Genomic DNA, 20,061 nt, shown 5'->3' with positions numbered 1-20,061 from the left:
TTAGCTGAATCCGTAGGTTCCTTACTATTTTTATAGAAAGAAATCTAGATTTTTTAACAGAAAAGGTACCGCGAAATACAAAAAAGGTAACGCAAAATATAAAAATCGGACCTGAACACCTAAAAAAAAAATTAGTAAACATATCGGAATGGAGGAATCTTCTTAAGTTACCCAACCCAAATCACACGGAGAAAAATAATGCTACATCAGGTCCATTTCAATCATCCCAACGAACATTTCCTCATAAATTTAAAAAAATTTATCGTCTTATATTGAAAAACACTGTATATTACATCAATAAAATGTTTTTACTTATAATCTGGATCTGTAAATTCCTTACTGTTTTTATAGAGAGAAATCTAGATTTTTTTAACAGAAAAGGTACCGCGAAATAAAAAAAAGGTAACGCAAAATATATAAACCGGGCTTTAACCCGTACAAAGTTGGTAAAAATAGTAGAATAGAATCAATTTCTTAAAAGTACTCAACCCAAATTACACAAAGAAAAATAATGTTACAAGTCTATGTTAATCATCCCAACGAGCATTTCCTCATAAATTTGAAAAAAACGTCGTTCTATATTCCTTTTAAATTCCTTACTATCTTTATAGAGAGAAATCTAGATTTTTTAATAGAAAAGGTACCGCGAAATAAAAAAAGGTAACGCAAAATATAAAAACAGAACCTGAACACCTATAAAAAATTAGTAAACATATCGGAATGGAGGAATCTTCTCAAGTTATCCAACCCAAATCACACGGAGAAAAATAATGCTACATCAGGTCCATTTCAATCATCCCAACAAACATTTCCTCATAAATTTGAAAAAATTTATCGCTTTATATTGAAAAACGCTGTATATTACATCAATAAAATGTTTTTACTTATAATCTGGATCTGTAAATTCCTTACTGATTTTATAGAGAGAAATCTAGATTTTTTAATAGAAAAGGTACCGCGAAATGAAAAAAAGGTAACGCAAAATATATAAACCTGACTTTAACACGTACAAAGTTGGTAAAAATAGTAGAATAGAATCAATTTTTTAAAATTATTCAACCCAAATCACACAAAGAAAAATAATGTTACAAGTCTATGTTAATCATCCCAACGAGCATTTCCTCATAAATTTGAAAAAAACGTCGTTTTATATTCCTTTTAAATTCCTTACTATCTTTATAGAGAGAAATCTAGATTTTTTAATAGAAAAGGTACCGCGAAATAAAAAAAGGTAACGCAAAATATAAAAACCGGACCTGAATACCTAAAAAAAATTAGTAAACATATCGGAATGGAGGAATTTTCTCAAGTTATCCAACCCAAATCACACGGAGGAAAATAATGCTACATCAGGTCCATTTCAATCATCCCAACAAACATTTCCTCATAAATTTGAAAAAATGTATCGTTTTATATTGAAAAACCCTGTATATTACATCAATAAAATGTTTTTACTTATAATCTGGATCTGTAAATTCCTTACTGATTTTATAGAGAGAAATCTAGATTTTTTAATAGAAAAGGTACCGCGAAATGAAAAAAAGGTAACGCAAAATATATAAACCTGACTTTAACACGTACAAAGTTGGTAAAAATAGTAGAATAGAATCAATTTTTTAAAATTATTCAACCCAAATCACACAAAGAAAAATAATGTTACAAGTCTATGTTAATCATCCCAACGAGCATTTCCTCATAAATTTGAAAAAAACGTCGTTTTATATTCCTTTTAAATTCCTTACTATCTTTATAGAGAGAAATCTAGATTTTTTAATAGAAAAGGTACCGCGAAATAAAAAAAGGTAACGCAAAATATAAAAACCGGACCTGAATACCTAAAAAAAATTAGTAAACATATCGGAATGGAGGAATTTTCTCAAGTTATCCAACCCAAATCACACGGAGGAAAATAATGCTACATCAGGTCCATTTCAATCATCCCAACAAACATTTCCTCATAAATTTGAAAAAATGTATCGTTTTATATTGAAAAACCCTGTATATTACATCAATAAAATGTTTTTACTTATAATCTGGATCTGTAAATTCCTTACTGATTTTATAGAGAGAAATCTAGATTTTTTAATAGAAAAGGTACCCGAAATGAAAAAAAGGTAACGCAAAATATATAAACCTGACTTTAACACGTACAAAGTTGGTAAAAATAGTAGAATAGAATCAATGTTTTAAAATTATTCAACCCAAATCACACAAAGAAAAATAATGTTACAAGTCTATGTTAATCATCCCAACGAGCATTTCCTCATAAATTTGAAAAAAACGTCGTTTTATATTCCTTTTAAATTCCTTACTATCTTTATAGAGAGAAATCTAGATTTTTTAATAGAAAAGGTACCGCGAAATAAAAAAAGGTAACGCAAAATATAAAAACCGGACCTGAATACCTAAAAAAAATTAGTAAACATATCGGAATGGAGGAATTTTCTCAAGTTATCCAACCCAAATCACACGGAGGAAAATAATGCTACATCAGGTCCATTTCAATCATCCCAACAAACATTTCCTCATAAATTTGAAAAAATGTATCGTTTTATATTGAAAAACCCTGTATATTACATCAATAAAATGTTTTTACTTATAATCTGGATCTGTAAATTCCTTACTGATTTTATAGAGAGAAATCTAGATTTTTTAATAGAAAAGGTACCGCGAAATGAAAAAAAGGTAACGCAAAATATATAAACCTGACTTTAACACGTACAAAGTTGGTAAAAATAGTAGAATAGAATCAATTTTTTAAAATTATTCAACCCAAATCACACAAAGAAAAATAATGTTACAAGTCTATGTTAATCATCCCAACGAGCATTTCCTCATAAATTTGAAAAAAACGTCGTTTTATATTCCTTTTAAATTCCTTACTATCTTTATAGAGAGAAATCTAGATTTTTTAATAGAAAAGGTACCGCGAAATAAAAAAAGGTAACGCAAAATATAAAAACCGGACCTGAATACCTAAAAAAAATTAGTAAACATATCGGAATGGAGGAATTTTCTCAAGTTATCCAACCCAAATCACACGGAGGAAAATAATGCTACATCAGGTCCATTTCAATCATCCCAACAAACATTTCCTCATAAATTTGAAAAAATGTATCGTTTTATATTGAAAAACCCTGTATATTACATCAATAAAATGTTTTTACTTATAATCTGGATCTGTAAATTCCTTACTGATTTTATAGAGAGAAATCTAGATTTTTTAATAGAAAAGGTACCCGAAATGAAAAAAAGGTAACGCAAAATATATAAACCTGACTTTAACACGTACAAAGTTGGTAAAAATAGTAGAATAGAATCAATTTTTTAAAATTATTCAACCCAAATCACACAAAGAAAAATAATGTTACAAGTCTATGTTAATCATCCCAACGAGCATTTCCTCATAAATTTGAAAAAAACGTCGTTTTATATTCCTTTTAAATTCCTTACTATCTTTATAGAGAGAAATCTAGATTTTTTAATAGAAAAGGTACCGCGAAATAAAAAAAGGTAACGCAAAATATAAAAACCGGACCTGAATACCTAAAAAAAATTAGTAAACATATCGGAATGGAGGAATTTTCTCAAGTTATCCAACCCAAATCACACGGAGGAAAATAATGCTACATCAGGTCCATTTCAATCATCCCAACAAACATTTCCTCATAAATTTGAAAAAATGTATCGTTTTATATTGAAAAACCCTGTATATTACATCAATAAAATGTTTTTACTTATAATCTGGATCTGTAAATTCCTTACTGATTTTATAGAGAGAAATCTAGATTTTTTAATAGAAAAGGTACCCGAAATGAAAAAAAGGTAACGCAAAATATATAAACCTGACTTTAACACGTACAAAGTTGGTAAAAATAGTAGAATAGAATCAATTTTTTAAAATTATTCAACCCAAATCACACAAAGAAAAATAATGTTACAAGTCTATGTTAATCATCCCAACGAGCATTTCCTCATAAATTTGAAAAAAAACGTCGTTTTATATTTTAAATTCCTCACTGTCTTTATAGAGAGAAATCTATATTTTTTTAACAGAAAAGGTACCACGAAATAAAAAAGGTAGCGCAAAATTTAAAAACTGGACCTGAACGAATGAAGTAATAAGGAAGAAGCTAAACGCCAAATGGATACTAAAAAATTGAGAGACGGGTGATGAAATTTTGGGAATCAATAAGACGCATAGAACCAAATTCTCTCAAGTCAGATTGAGACTCTTTATGAGGATAAACGAAGGAGCGCGAGTATAAGAATGTGGATGACGCGCTCGCCTTCACTCCGAGACTTCGAGTCTCTTTTTTCAACGAGAGTGTGGATAAGTGGTACTCCCGTTGCCTCCGCTTTGCAAGACTCGCGTCTAAAGCCTCTAGGAGGCGCCTATTTAGTTCGTCTTGTATCAATCGAACTTTTAAACGATAATTTTAGAGGATTAGGGCGCGTTCGGGTTAATGTGCGCCTCGGCCGGTCTCTCTCCTCGCGCTCCGTATTCTTCGCCTTCAGGACCGTCTTCGAATATTTTACGCGCACCGAACACTCATATATAACTCAAAAAATCATGAACAAATATAAAGGGAAGTAACGATCGCTCGCAGCTAGAAAAAATACGGATAGATAGAGGAAAAATAACCAAATCACTTACCTCTTGCAACACGTCTCCATCGTAAGCGGAAAATCCAACATAGGAACTCCTCTTTTCCGGATAACTTTTCATAGTTTTCGTCCTGATTTCATCTTTCGCTTTGAAATTATTTGTACTAGATGATTTCGTCAAGTGGTCGCTGTACCCGCTGTCTTCGCTCAAATTTTCCGCCGACGCTTTTTCCCTCACGCTCTTTTGGCCGACTGGCAAACTTTCGAAACTCCTCCACGGCTTCAGATTATCGAACGATCTCGAAATATCGATGACGTCGCTTTCGCTCGTATCCGATCCCGAGGATCGATTCGCGTTGTACAACCAGCTGTCGTTGCTTCGCTTCGCCCTCGCGGGTACGTCTATTTTCAACGTTTTGTAATAATCGGTTTCGTCTTCGGCGAAATCACTTTTCGGACTGTTCAAACTATCCGGGCTCAAGTCCGATTTTCTCATAGAAGATTCCAGAGAATCGTAACTAAATTGGGAATATAAGCTCGGGGAGCTCGGATAATTCTCTTGGCATTGTTTTTCTAATGTTTCGAACTGTAGTAGACTGCTAGATCGACTCAAGGAATTCAAATCTTCCTCGGGGTTACAATTCGGTAGGGTTAGGAAAATGTCTTGTTTTCTACGTTTAGACGGACAAGCTATTTCACGATCTGAATCGCATTCTGCGTCATCTGAAAAGAAAAATAACGAAATTTGGAAAAAAAATCAAAATCTAATCACGTCGGTCCACGTGGACTCATCATCTCCATTGTTTACCAATGAAAACATCGAATCGTATTAATAAATGCATTTCTATTTGCCGAAGCTGTCGGAAGGCGTATGTACACAATTTCTTTGAAATATTCCCGCTATACAGTCTGCGATAAGCAGTGGCGAGTCAAGTTTTGACAGCATGTGGTTTTAAAGGATAGTTCGATGGCGACAAGATTATTTGCGTCAATTAAAAGACTAACGAAGTTCTAATAGACGAATGGGGTACAAAAAGGGCTCAGTTCACGTCTGGTATCCCGTTTAAACCAAACGCACTTACAGGCAAGTACGTTTTACTCGTCGATTTACGTTTTACAATTTAATATTCGGTTGTAGCAAATTGAATGAGGTGTTATCATGTTAAAATTATTTTTTGTGAACGTAAGGTTCTTCAAAAATCGAAATTGAAGCTTTAATACACCTCTTTAACCGGTATGAAACAAACAACGACATAATTCGTGGAAAAGCTTCACCATTAGAAAAGATTTTTCTACGCCCATGGATTACGAATGCTTCTTAATTTTATTACTCTCTCATTCATAAAAACTAGAAACTTTCAACATACTTTCGACAGTCAGGTTGAAATAAAATAAAAAGGAAATAGCGCGGAGCCAAATCTGGAGAATAAGATGGACGAGGGAAACATTCCGTCGCCAATTTCGACTATTTTCCGTGGGTATTTTGATTATTTTGAATCAGATCGTACCGGCGCCATCTAGCGATGACGCTAAGTATTTATCGCATAGCCCCCGTATCACAAGGTTCTGTGTTATACAAACGCTCTCGAAAGATCAATAAAGTTCGTAAATGAACATTTTTTTTATCGCCATAATTTTTTTTCTAATTAAATATAAAAAAGCATCAACCAAAATAATCATTCAGAAACTTACCGACTAAATTTAAGTGCTTTCTAACGTGATTTTGAACTCGAACTAAAATTATAATATCAATATAGAAGGAAAAATGTTTTTAAAATAAAAAAAAAAAAAAATAACTTGTACGACTGCCAATTGTTCTAATTAAAGTGCTCTAAATGCCAAAACAGAATAGGTGCTATTTAGTGTTCAACAAAATTTTCGTTTCCACTTACGATTTGTGTTTCCAAACGTAATGACAATAGCAGACAAAAAAACGGACCTCAGTAAAATGACGTTTATATATATATATATATATATATATATATATATATATATATATATATATATATATATATATATATATATATATATATATATACGAACAATAAACAAAATTTATCGATATTAAAATTAATTTACCTGGCGGGTCCATGCATATAACAGATCCGGCTTCGGAATCGGTGGCCAACCAACCCACGGGGGATCCCCGAGAATCGGCGTCGCTTTCCGATCGTAAATCATCGGAAGTTTCCTCCAGGATCGTCTCCAAATACATGTAATTACCAAAACCGCTAGGAAGAAAATATTCCGCATCTGAAAAACGAAAACACGAAGTTGATTCGGTTTCTCAAGATTACAAATTGAAAATAACGAGAAACCGGTCGGGAAAATATAAAAAATAATGTATTTGGTTAATTCTCAGTTTACCACCAGTTTCGTAATAGCCAGAAATTAGTATTTATCTAGAAGATTGTCGGGTTAATTAAATTTCGTTAGATTGGGTTCGGTTTAAAGTCGAAATCCACTAGCAACGCGCCACGCCACGCCACGCCCGTGAATTGGCCGCCTGGATCGTGTGATTTAACGCTTTTGGACTATTTCTTGTGGGACTTTATTGAGGTTAATAACTTCCAAGATAAATTTGACGCACTTAAAACCAATTTTGAAGCATTTAGTCGTGAAATACCGGCCGATATGTTGGAGAAATCGTTCCAAATTTGGATCTTGCGCATGTGCTAATCTAAAGCGGAGCCGCGTGGAATAATCTTCAAATATCAAATTATACTGATCGTTCTATCGATTCCAATAAAGATTTCATCGATTTGTTTTTTAATTTGTTTGTGGTTTTTCCAAAATCCAATCCTGTACCACTCGAAAAATCTTTGCTATGTTATATATCTAGAGATTAGAGACAAACTGTATATAATTTAAATGCCAGAGCTCTGAGAATCGATATAAATTCCGTGGCTGGAGCTAGAAAGAAGAAATACCGGCGAAGTTTTGTTATTGCAACATTATTTCAACTACTGGTTAAAAATTTCTCAACTAAGTACGATTTATAGTTTATTCAAGCCAAGCCTACTACGATCGCTCTTTTGCAATTTAATGATTCCACATTCTCGACAAATGAACGTTGAACTCCCTGATTATAATATATATATATATATATATATATATATATATATATATATATATATATATATATATATATGCAATTTACATGCATCCTCTTCTTTTCTCATTATTGTAGTATATTATACAGAGGCGTTGCAGAAGAAGAACGCTTGTACATTGTTTGAGGTTAGGTTACCACCTACGCGTCTGATTTTCTAGTTTTCTCATATTTCCATCGAAAAGAATATTTAAATCTTTTTGAAAATAACATAATAATCGTGTTTATGTATATTGAAAATCGAAAAAATATAAACGCTTCGATTTATAGCGCTAAATATATAACGAGACGTAATACTGGTTGCATAGCTACGCGTCTTGAACGATACGTCACGTCGTATCAGGAGATTAGGAATTGTTTATAGTTGAATTTTTCTCATATTATATAGCGATAATTTTTAATATGATTATTATTGAGAATTTCGTTCTTGAATTAACAATACTATAGATATAATGTGAAAGCTTTTTAAAATAGAGGAACTAGGCGTAGTTAATTTCGCGTGAACTCGTTCAAGGTTAGTGAGAGACAGGACCGTACTCAGAAACGAATTTAAAATTTCCAAATGTAATCTTGAAAATTTAATAGATGAATTTTGATTTAAAAGTTTATAATATCGTTATTTCTCAATATAAAATACGAAAAATGATTATTTCCAATTTAATTTAAGTAATTTCATCCTATACATTCAATATAGTTTCGAGACAAAACCTGATATATCAACCACCCTATATATTTTAATGTAGTTTGTTAAGTTTGAGTAATTACCAAAATTATAATTTTATTTAGATTACCGCAAAAAGTATGACGTAATCGAAGTAACCCTATTATTTAATTTTACATCAATAATAATTTTCTATAAACAACTTTTATCAGTGTATAGATATTTTTAGATATTTATACTGACGCAAACAATATTGAAACTCGAAGATTATCAACTATATAGCGATAAATATTAATTGTGATTTAATAAAGATAATAGAGAAAATAAATAAAAATTTCATTTTTAATTTTTATATTATAGTACGTAAAATAATTATTTTATTAAAACAAATTTTTATGTCCCGGTTGTTGTAGTTGTAAATTGAGCATCTGAATTTTGTTACGCATTCAATTTTATTAATTAAAAATATTGTACATTCATTCAACCGGGTTTTGTAAAAAGGAAAATTCCAAATTCCACAACCAGTGTTATGAGTAGTCACTACCTGGTTAACTAGAAATGTTATGTTCGAATAATACAATTCCAAATAGGAAAGTCAAGGTAGTCTAGTCGTAGCATAGTTATTATATTCAAATATTATCATAAAAGATAATAGGAACAACTTGACTGAAATATCATTTTCAGTCAGATACACATACTTATATAAATCGATGAAGTCGTGCTGTTATAAAGTATTTATATACATATAAAAACTTTAAACAAAAGAAGTAGTGAAAATGTTCATTGGGCGAAAATTTCTCTCGGGAAAATTTATATACATGAATTTGCCTTACTTTTTACTCTTGAATGCATTAAAATAGAAAAAACTGGGTGGTTCTATTTAAAAAAATGAAGAAATTTGATATTTATGACGTTAAACTTTGAACACTTTTTATACACACCCTGTATAAAATGAAAAATTTTCCAACATATATTCAAATACGTGTGACCTTGCTAAAAGCCACCGAATAGAAACCAATTTCATATCTTTTAGGGTATTCTCGTAAAAAAATAGTTTGTAAGGGTTAAATTTTTTACAAAAAAAATTAATAATTCAAAACGTATGCATTTTTCGAAAAAAGTTTTTAGACAAAAGTATACTAAAATTGTAGATCATAAAATTATCTACAAAAAACGTATTAATACTTTTTTCCCTACGAGCCGCCGTTTCTGAGATATAACGTGGTAAATTTGTAAATTTACACCATACCTGCATTTCTAAAAATTTACAGAAAACTTTTAATATCTGGATAACGGTGAGATTTAGGTATAGGAAAATATACATGAATTTGCCTTACTTTTTACTCTTGAATGCATTAAAATAGAAAAAACTGGGTGGTTCTATTTAAAAAAATGAAGAAATTTGATATTTATGACGTTAAACTTTGAACACTTTTTATACACACCCTGTATAAAATGAAAAATTTTCCAACATATATTCAAATACGTGTGACCTTGCTAAAAGCCACCGAATAGAAACCAATTTCATATCTTTTAGGGTATTCTCGTAAAAAAATAGTTTGTAAGGGTTAAATTTTTTACAAAAAAAATTAATAATTCAAAACGTATGCATTTTTCGAAAAAAGTTTTTAGACAAAAGTATACTAAAATTGTAGATCATAAAATTATCTACAAAAAACGTATTAATACTTTTTTCCCTACGAGCCGCCGTTTCTGAGATATAACGTGGTAAATTTGTAAATTTACACCATACCTGCATTTCTAAAAATTTACAGAAAACTTTTAATATCTGGATAACGGTGAGGTTTAGGTATAGGAAAATATACATGAATTTGCCTTACTTTTTACTCTTGAATGCATTAAAATAGAAAAAACTGGGTGGTTCTATTTAAAAAAATGAAGAAATTTGATATTTATGACGTTAAACTTTGAACACTTTTTATACACACCCTGTATAAAATGAAAAATTTTCCAACATATATTCAAATACGTGTGACCTTGCTAAAAGCCACCGAATAGAAACCAATTTCATATCTTTTAGGGTATCCTCGTAAAAAAATAGTTTGTACGGGTTAAATTTTTTACAAAAAAAATTAATAACTCAAAAAGTATGCATTTTTCGAAAAAAGTTTTTAGACAAAAGTATACTAAAATTGTAGATCATAAAATTATCTACAAAAAACGTATTAATACTTTTTTCCCTACGAGCCGCCGTTTCTGAGATATAACGTGGTAAATTTGTAAATTTACACCATACCTGCATTTCTAAAAATTTACAGAAAACATTTAATATCTGGATAACGGTGAGGTTTACGTATATGAATTTGTCTTATTTTTCACCCCTGAATGCAATAAAATAGAAAAAACCGGGTGGTTCTATTCAAAAAAATGAAGAAATTTGATATTTATGACGTTAAACTTTGAACACTTTTTATACACACCCTGTATAAAATGAAAAATTTTCCAACATATATTCAAATACGTGTGACCTTGCTAAAAGCCACCGGATAGAAACCAATTTCATATCTTTTAGGGTATTCTCGTAAAAAAATAGTTTGTAAGGGTTAAATTTTTTACAAAAAAAATTAATAACTCAAAAAGTATGCATTTTTCGAAAAAAGTTTTTAGACAAAAGTATACTAAAATTTTACGGAGATTTCAAAAATGATTAATATACAAGGTGTTCTATTTAAAATAACAAAGTTACAGTCGACTTCCGGTTCCACCAGAAGTCGGCCATCTTTAAAAATATTTTAGTTTAAAAGATCGTATTCGAAAACCCAAACTAAGAAATTTTCGTGATTCTACTATAAGTATTTCGCCATTTACAGATAGTTTTAACTCGTTGTGGGACACCCTGTATATTGTAGTAGAAAAATGATATCGGAAAAGTGTATGACAGCTTTAATGGTTGATTCGCTCTCAAAAGCAACTAATTCTACCAAAAAAAAAAATATATTTTCTATATTAGCCCACCTAAAAAGTGGTTCAAAAAAATTTCTTTATAGAACTTCATCTATTTATGCACTTATAAAGAAAATATTGGTTTTTTCAATATATACGGCGTATTCAAATGTGAAACCTTGGTTACATTCACATATTTGAAAATACAATTCAATAATTTATGTCAATTGCTGGGACGTTAACCTTTTCTCGTTCAATGCAATAAATTCTTATTTATCGCAAATGACATAAAATACCTACTACTTTCATGGCTTACGTAGTACGATGATGCAATCCCATAATAATTAATGCATTTAAGTGATTCATCGAAGTATATTATTTTAATCATCAGGTAGAATAGCGTGAAACCATGTTAATGAGAGCAGCATACTTTAATGAATAGGCTTTGTTTCAAAAATGAGGTATGTTATTGTTATTGAACAGATTCCTGCTTTATCTACATTTAAAAAGAGCTATATTCACAAACCTAATGGGAAATGAAGAATGTTCAACTCTATGAACCAATAGCGACGCTCTTGGACATTCAGTTCGGGTCTAAACCCAACGAGGATTGTTAAACCACTTTGTAAAGACGTAATAACGTCGAAACTAGTCGGTAGTTACCTCTCTCTGCAATTGGGAGCCATTGGGGATCTTAATATCGACAAAAAAGTTTGACATTACGCTCCACGGAGGAGATTCAATTCAATATTCGTCGAGGCATTAGCCAGGAAAGTAGTTATTCGCCGGAGAATGATTAACTGCATGAAGCAACGTTTTTTGACGTTTTCTTCTGTTCGGGTCTCAAGCCAGAACGAGGGTTGTTATACCACTCTTATAAGAAGTAATAACGTCGAAACTAGGCAGTGGTTATTAACCTCTTTGCAATTGGGAGCCATTGGGGACCTTAATATCGACAAAAAAGTTTGACATCACGCTCCTCGGAGGAGATTTAATTCAATATTCGTCGAGGCATTAGCCAGGAAAGTAGTTATTCGCCGGAGAATGATTAACTGCATGAAACAACGTTTTTTGACGTTTTCTTCAGTTCGGGTCTCAAGCCAGAACGAGGGTTGTTATACCACTCTTATAAGAAGTAATAACGTCGAAACTAGGCAGTGGTTATTAACCTCTTTGCAATTGGGAGCCATTGGGGACCTTAATATCGACAAAAAAGTTTGACATCACGCTCCTCGGAGGAGATTTAATTCAATATTCGTCGAGGCATTAGCCAGGAAAGTAGTTATTCGCCGGAGAATGATTAACTGCATGAAACAACGTTTTTTGACGTTTTCTTCAGTTCGGGTCTCAAGCCAGAACGAGGGTTGTTATACCACTCTTATAAGAAGTAATAACGTCGAAACTAGGCAGTGGTTATTAACCTCTTTGCAATTGGGAGCCATTGGGGACCTTAATATCGACAAAAAAGTTTGACATCACGCTCCTCGGAGGAGATTTAATTCAATATTCGTCGAGGCATTAGCCAGGAAAGTAGTTATTCGCCGGAGAATGATTAACTGCATGAAACAACGTTTTTTGACGTTTTCTTCAGTTCGGGTCTCAAGCCAGAACGAGGGTTGTTATACCACTCTTATAAGAAGTAATAACGTCGAAACTAGGCAGTGGTTACTAACCTCTTTGCAATTGGGAGCCATTGGGGACCTTAATATCGACAAAGAAGTTTGACATCACGCTCCACGGAGGAGATTTAATTCAATATTCGTCGAGGCATTAGCCAGGAAAGTAGTTATTCGCCGGAGAATGATTAACTGCATGAAACAACGTTTTTTGACGTTTTCTTCAGTTCGGGTCTCAAGCCAGAACGAGGGTTGTTATACCACTCTTATAAGAAGTAATAACGTCGAAACTAGGCAGTGGTTATTAACTTCTTTGCAATTGGGAGCCATTGGGGATCTTAATATCGACAAAAAAGTTTGACATCACGCTCCTCGGAGGAGATTTAATTCAATATTCGTCGAGGCATTAGCCAGGAAAGTAGTTATTCGCCGGAGAATGATTAACTGCATGAAGCAACGTTTTTTGACGTTTTCTTCTGTTCGGGTCTCAAGCCAGAACGAGGGTTGTTATACCACTCTTATAAGAAGTAATAACGTCGAAACTAGGCAGTGGTTACTAACCTCTTTGCAATTGGGAGCCATTGGGGACCTTAATATCGACAAAGAAGTTTGACATCACGCTCCTCGGAGGAGATTTAATTCAATATTCGTCGAGGCATTAGCCAGGAAAGTAGTTATTCGCCGGAGAATGATTAACTGCATGAAGCAACGTTTTTTGACGTTTTCTTCAGTTCGGGTCTCAAGCCAGAACGAGGGTTGTTATACCACTCTTATAAGAAGTAATAACGTCGAAACTAGTCAGTGGTTACAAACCTCCCTTTGCAATTGGGAGCCATTGGGGACCTTAATATCGACAAAAAAGTTTGACATCACGCTCCTCGGAGGAGATTCATTTCAATATTCGTCCAGACATTAGCCAGGAAAGTAGTTATTCGCTGGAGAATGATTAACTGCATGAAGCAACGTTCTTTGACGTTTCTTCATTTCGGGTCTCAAGCCAGAACGAGGGTTGTTATACCGCTCTTATAAGACGAAATAACGTCGAAACTAATCAGTGGTTACAAACCTCTCTTTGCAATTGGGAGCCAAAATCAACAACATTTATAAGTTTAAATATATATATATATATTTATATATAAGCGTTTTCGAAGTGGGAATGTGGTAAAATTAAACACCAAAGTGTACCAACTCCAATATATTTCCTAGCTTCCGAATATTTACGTTTTCATCGACTGGAAAATGAGATTTTCTTGTAAAAACCATTAAATTCATCGGTAGGGGGGGGGGGGGGTGGTTGAAAAAGTTTTTCCCGTTCTCAGAACTCCAGACGAAATAACTATGGCCAGAACAGGATTCAAAAAAAATTTTTTCATTTTCGAAAAACTGCCAAATACATTGTATAAAAAAAATCAAGTTGCATTCAAATCAGAAAAAAACGAAATACAGTCCTGATAAAGCATCAGTATAATTACAAATAAAGTAGCAATTCTCATTATTACTTCGCCTTTGGTTTCCGAAGGATAACGATGTCCTTGGTACTTCTAAGTAAGGAAAAGAGTGATTGCAAAAAAATATACTAAGAATTTAACAAATAAAAACAGTTTCTTAGTTCACAGATTGATTTAAAACATTTCTAAGTGTTTTACTAAATCAATTTTTGTATAAAAAACTAATACCAAAAGTTATATAACATGTAATTAAGGATAACGTAGGCCAAAATCCAGAACTTCGTTTCGGGATATAACTATTATTTAATACAAAACATTTAAAATTTTACTATTTATAATCCAAAATTGCTGTATACCCCTATGGCTCATTACGGTCCTGGCTATATTCACGCCATGAATTTTGATGTTACAAATAATGTTTTTTGTTTTATGTTTACAACATCGCTACTAGATAGCGAATATACTATAGCAATAATTAATTTTCTGAGAATATATTATAATCTTTATACGAGGAATATTCAAAAAGTAAGTTGAAAAACGAAGTACGACAAAAAAATATATTTACATTTTAAAAATCTACTTTTCGAGAAGTTTTCACGATTTCTGGAGGGAATTTGTGTGTCTGCATTCCGTGTTCGGTAATTTAGTCTCGTAATTGACACGTCTCAACCACGTCTCGTTACTAATTACGATTCGATTCACGTCTGTTGTAACTTGTTTGATAATTTCAATAAAGTTCGAGAAACGGTTATTTGGAAGTGGCGTACACCCTATTTTTGATCATAAAAAATTAAAAAATTTATATTTGTTAGGTTAGGTTACTATTATCTTCCTTTCGTGCATCATATTTTCTATGTAAAGTTGCGTTTCAGACTGAGGTCTCATTTTTATCTTAAATGCGCCGAAAAAATCAAAAAAATTTAAAAAAAAACTATTCCCATTCATATATACGTGATCAGCGCCCCCTATATCGCGAAACGTACACATTATTTTCTTTACTTTTTGTATAACCTTCGTATGTATGCGGGCTAATGCGGTTCTGCACATCAATTAATCTGTAGCTCCCAACGTTCTAATAGAAATTATTTTTCAACATATTAAAACGGTGAAATCTGTTTTTCTCAACTTAATTACGTGGGAATATTTCAACAATTGCATACAAATGTTTTATGAAAATTATTCCTTTGTTAGTGCATAATACTGTATTGTTAATTGCAACATCATTCTATTCACGTACCCAGTTTTGCACAAATATTTTTTTTTTTCAATTTCTATCACAAAATGTTCAAGTACGGTCCTGATAAAGCATCAATACATTTCTGAATAATTCATAAGAGATGACTTGAAGAGTGTAATCATATTTGTTATAACTAAAATTATGGAATAATACAATTTTCATTTCATTTTAACCTGTATATACACTAATAAATAACTACGACATTCTTTAGTACATATCTAAAATCTAATTTAATGTTGGCAACACGTTATTGTTAGTTACGTCATGTAGTGAAATTACGTGCACGCCGTAAGAAATTGCCTAAAAGTTTCAGCTGTCTATCTTCCGTTTGCCTTTTGTGGTATTTTACAACCGAATTAAAAGTTTTATACAGTACGAACATTTTTAATATAAAAATTGTGTCAAAAGATTATTAAATTTAACAATATTATTTGGTAAAAAGGAATTGAATAAGGTAGACTTTTACTTTATAATTATTTTACGGTTCATTGCGTGTAATAGTAATTCAGCAAGTATCTTTTAAATACAAAACTTTCTAAAATATAGATTTCACGTTTTTGCAACGTGAAAACCCCAATTTACTTTGTTGTAAATAACAATCGAAAAACATCATCAACATTTCCTCTTTGAGATAATTCGATAACGAACGTACTAATTACATTACTACAAATAATATGAAACTTACAAGGGGTATACTGAAAATAATACGTTTAAATTTGTATTACAAGGTGATATGTTAAAACTACGTGAAACGGATAATTATAAAATAAAATCATATACGTTTATATTTTGAGAAGACAAAAATTGTACACACCGATAGAATACAGGGGTGGTTCGACAAGTTTTATGATTATTCCCTTTCTTGTACTTTTGCTAAAAAAAATCCAAAAATAACGAAAACAAAACTAAAGAAAAAAGAGTAAAATGCAGATAAGGAGTCGTAGAAAGTTTTTCCCGAAATGAATCGTTCATTTTTGGAGGACGAAGTCTGAAACTGTATATTTCAAATTTGACGATAAGTTATACGTTTAAACTCGATGCTGTGGGTCCTAAATAAGTGTTCGTTGATAGAATCTAAAGTTTGGCGGACGCGCCGGGTAAAAATCATCGAAAAATCTTTATACTGTTTTTATAAGCTGTTTACATCTTTTGTGGCCATTTTTTAACACGATTAACGACTCTTTTTTGTTTGTTTGCGGCAAATTGGAGATTTCTAGGAAAAAAACATTCTGGAATGTGACGATAATTTTCATAATAGGAATCGTTGAGTCAATAAATAATTGGATGTCGTGTGTTTAGTAATAACTTAGTGGTTAGTTTAGTGAATAGTGAAGTGTTAGAGGATTTAGTGTTAGTATAAATAAATTACGTTATTTTTCAACTTTAACAGTACAATATTGAAACTTCGGGTCTCAAGCCAGAACGAGGGTTGTTATACCACTCTTATAAGAAGTAATAACGTCGAAACTAGGCAGTGGTTATTAACCTCTTTGCAATTGGGAGCCATTGGGGATCTTAATATCGACAAAAAAGTTTGACATCACGCTCCTCGGAGGAGATTTAATTCAATATTCGTCGAGGCATTAGCCAGGAAAGTAGTTATTCGCCGGAGAATGATTAACTGCATGAAGCAACGTTTTTTGACGTTTTCTTCTGTTCGGGTCTCAAGCCAGAACGAGGGTTGTTATACCACTCTTATAAGAAGTAATAACGTCGAAACTAGGCAGTGGTTATTAACCTCTTTGCAATTGGGAGCCATTGGGGACCTTAATATCGACAAAGAAGTTTGACATCACGCTCCTCGGAGATTTAATTCAATATTCGTCAAGGCATTAGCCAGGAAAGTAGTTATTCGCCGGAGAATGATTAACTGCATGAAGCAACGTTTTTTGACGTTTTCTTCAGTTCGGGTCTCAAGCCAGAACGAGGGTTGTTATACCACTCTTATAAGAAGTAATAACGTCGAAACTAGTCAGTGGTTAGTTTAGTGAATAGTGAAGTGTTAGAGGATTTAGTGTTAGTATAAATAAATTACGTTATTTTTCAACTTTAACAGTACAATATTGAAACTACTGTAACCTTGTAGTTACAATTAAGTTAATTCGAGTGAAAATAGGAACAAAACGGTGAATTATTTGCAGTTAAGTGGATTATTGAAATAAAAATAGTTTCTTCCATCTCCGCTTGCGTGAATAATAGGATTAAGTCTCCTATTTTAAATTTAAACCATTGCATAATTTTTAAATCAAAATTTGCCGGAATTAGGTTAGTTTTATTAACCTCAAACTGTCGCCAATACAGAAATTAAACACTTTCTATTAACAAACCGATTTATTAGTTCCTCAATCCATTCAATTTCTATTATTAAACAATAAAATACGAAGTAAAACGGTATCTCTTTGATTTAGTATTATTTGCGTGAATAATTAACTATTTAATTTCATTGGAAACTGATTAAACGATCCCCAGAAATTAGCATTAAGAATTTACGTTATGTAAACGTCAGCTTTTACAAAATACATTCAACATAACCTCAACTAAATGAGTTGGTTACCAAACAGCAAGACACGTTCTTTATAGTCCAGTCAATGACGACAAAAAAAGTGTAAACTGTTTATTTATCCCATACAGGGATGGATTCAGGTTCTAATTACCCTCTATTTTAAAATTTACCCTAAACCGAGGGTAGTTTTTACTTTTATCGTGGTAAAAACCACCCCTATACGAAAAAAATTAGATCGGATGGATGTAATCAATGCAAATCATATTTATATCATTTAAATGAATGTCATTTGACAATTTTTTATATAATTTGCGAAGGGAGGGTTTAACTAGGTGAATTTGAGGATTTGATGCTACGAAATTCGGTAAAAAATGTACTTTAAAATGAGTTTTCACGAAAAATGCGTTGGATTTTGGTTATTGTACGTGGAAACTTTCCATTTTGGAAGAACCAATCGACAAGCATCAAGTCCTTTTGTATTTGATCTGCAAATATCATAAATACTCGATTTTATTTTTTCAAAAGATATTTTGGTTCAGACAGGAGGCAATAAAAGTAGTAAACACCTCGGTAAAATAGTTTGTTTACAAAACATCTAAATTTTTTTACCACGAACCCGTGAAGTATGAACGAGTGTCTTTTAAATGTAAAAAGTTTAAAAATTATGAGTTATGACATCAGAAATGTAGCATAAAAAATAATTGCAAATCACGAGGTGATCGGAATTGTATGCTGCGTGTGACCTTCGATAAACTATTATTGCAACAAGAAAATTATTAAACAATTAGTAAAGTCGGCGGTATATTTGAGCTCATTAATTAAAAAAAAGTATATTTCCAACAAGCAAAACGTGATTTGCAAGTAATTATAACGACACAATTAACAGGAATATTAAAATGTTTTTTTTTTCAAGAGCGATAAGGTTTCAATTCATTAATTGATATACCGAAGATCGGTTTCACGGTTAAAAACAGCCATTTCGAATGCCGTACAGTCTAAAACATATCCCTTCAACATTTCAAACGGTAAATCGTTCATTCACGACGTATTTAAGAGACTTCAAAAATCTAACCTCAAATTTCAGCCTAACAGATGCAAATTTTTGAGAAAAGAAGTCACCTACTTTGGAAATCTAATACAGAAAACTAACGGAGGTTTATAACAAACTTTGGTAGTAGTAAAACTTAAGTTTAAACCAAGAATAAACAAAATTGACAGTTGACAACATGGCGGAAATATAACGTAACTTTTCTCACAGGAAAAAAATCAACTTTTTTTACATTTACATCAAGTAAATGATATGAAATGGATATCTACAATAATTTCAACGAAAATCCAAACCTTTTCATCAATTTCTATCGCAAAAACTTGAACAATTTGAAAAAGCTAGGTTAGAATTGTCAGTTTCGTGTTAATCTAAAGTTTAACTACTCCAAGATAGTAGGTTTACACCGACAGTAGTAAATAAGTCGAAATCTGTGGTTTAAACTGACGTTCGATGTTTAAACTTCACTTTTAATCACATTGAAAACTGTATTAACTTAAATACTACGATAAAAAAAATAAAAATCCACCAAAAAAACTTGTAAAATTTGTGAAAACTTATCAAACTGCCCTCGTAAATGATAAACCTCATTCAATACTGTCCCATTTTCACTTAATACTCGTTTTTATAACCTCAATTTTTTAATATAATATCGTTTGAATCTCGTATACAAAAAATTTATATAATAATAAAATATTCAATATAATTTTTTTTTGAAAGAATAATTTTCAATATTTCAACAATTAATGCCTGCACAACTTATAGATGCGACACTGCAGTATGTAAACCATGCTTCCTGCATCCACATTCATTGCCATAATCGGTTTTGCTCCAGGAGTCCAACCGCCTCTGGCACCAGGTACGTCGCAGGTCATGTTTGTGTTCAACGACCTCTAAAACCCCATGATATATATGTTAAACCACCAA

At 31.9% G+C, this 20,061-nt stretch overlaps 1 protein-coding gene across 1 annotated transcript in view; it reads right to left on the bottom strand.

The window, feature by feature from the left end:
* Positions 1-20,061, bottom strand: part of LOC130447956 (uncharacterized) — a 93,766-nt gene that overhangs the window by 72,740 nt on the left and 965 nt on the right. The window contains exons 2-3 of the mRNA XM_056785037.1: positions 6,688-6,861; positions 4,658-5,331 (exon numbers count right to left, since the gene is read on the bottom strand). Of these exons, the coding sequence (XP_056641015.1) occupies positions 4,658-5,331; positions 6,688-6,861 (848 nt within the window). The remainder of the gene's footprint in view (positions 1-4,657; positions 5,332-6,687; positions 6,862-20,061) is intronic.

This window comes from Diorhabda sublineata, chromosome 8 (assembly GCF_026230105.1).
Source record: "Diorhabda sublineata isolate icDioSubl1.1 chromosome 8, icDioSubl1.1, whole genome shotgun sequence".
In the NCBI taxonomy this organism is placed as follows: Eukaryota; Metazoa; Arthropoda; class Insecta; order Coleoptera; family Chrysomelidae; genus Diorhabda; species Diorhabda sublineata.
This window is presented reverse-complemented; position numbering and strand designations above follow the sequence as displayed.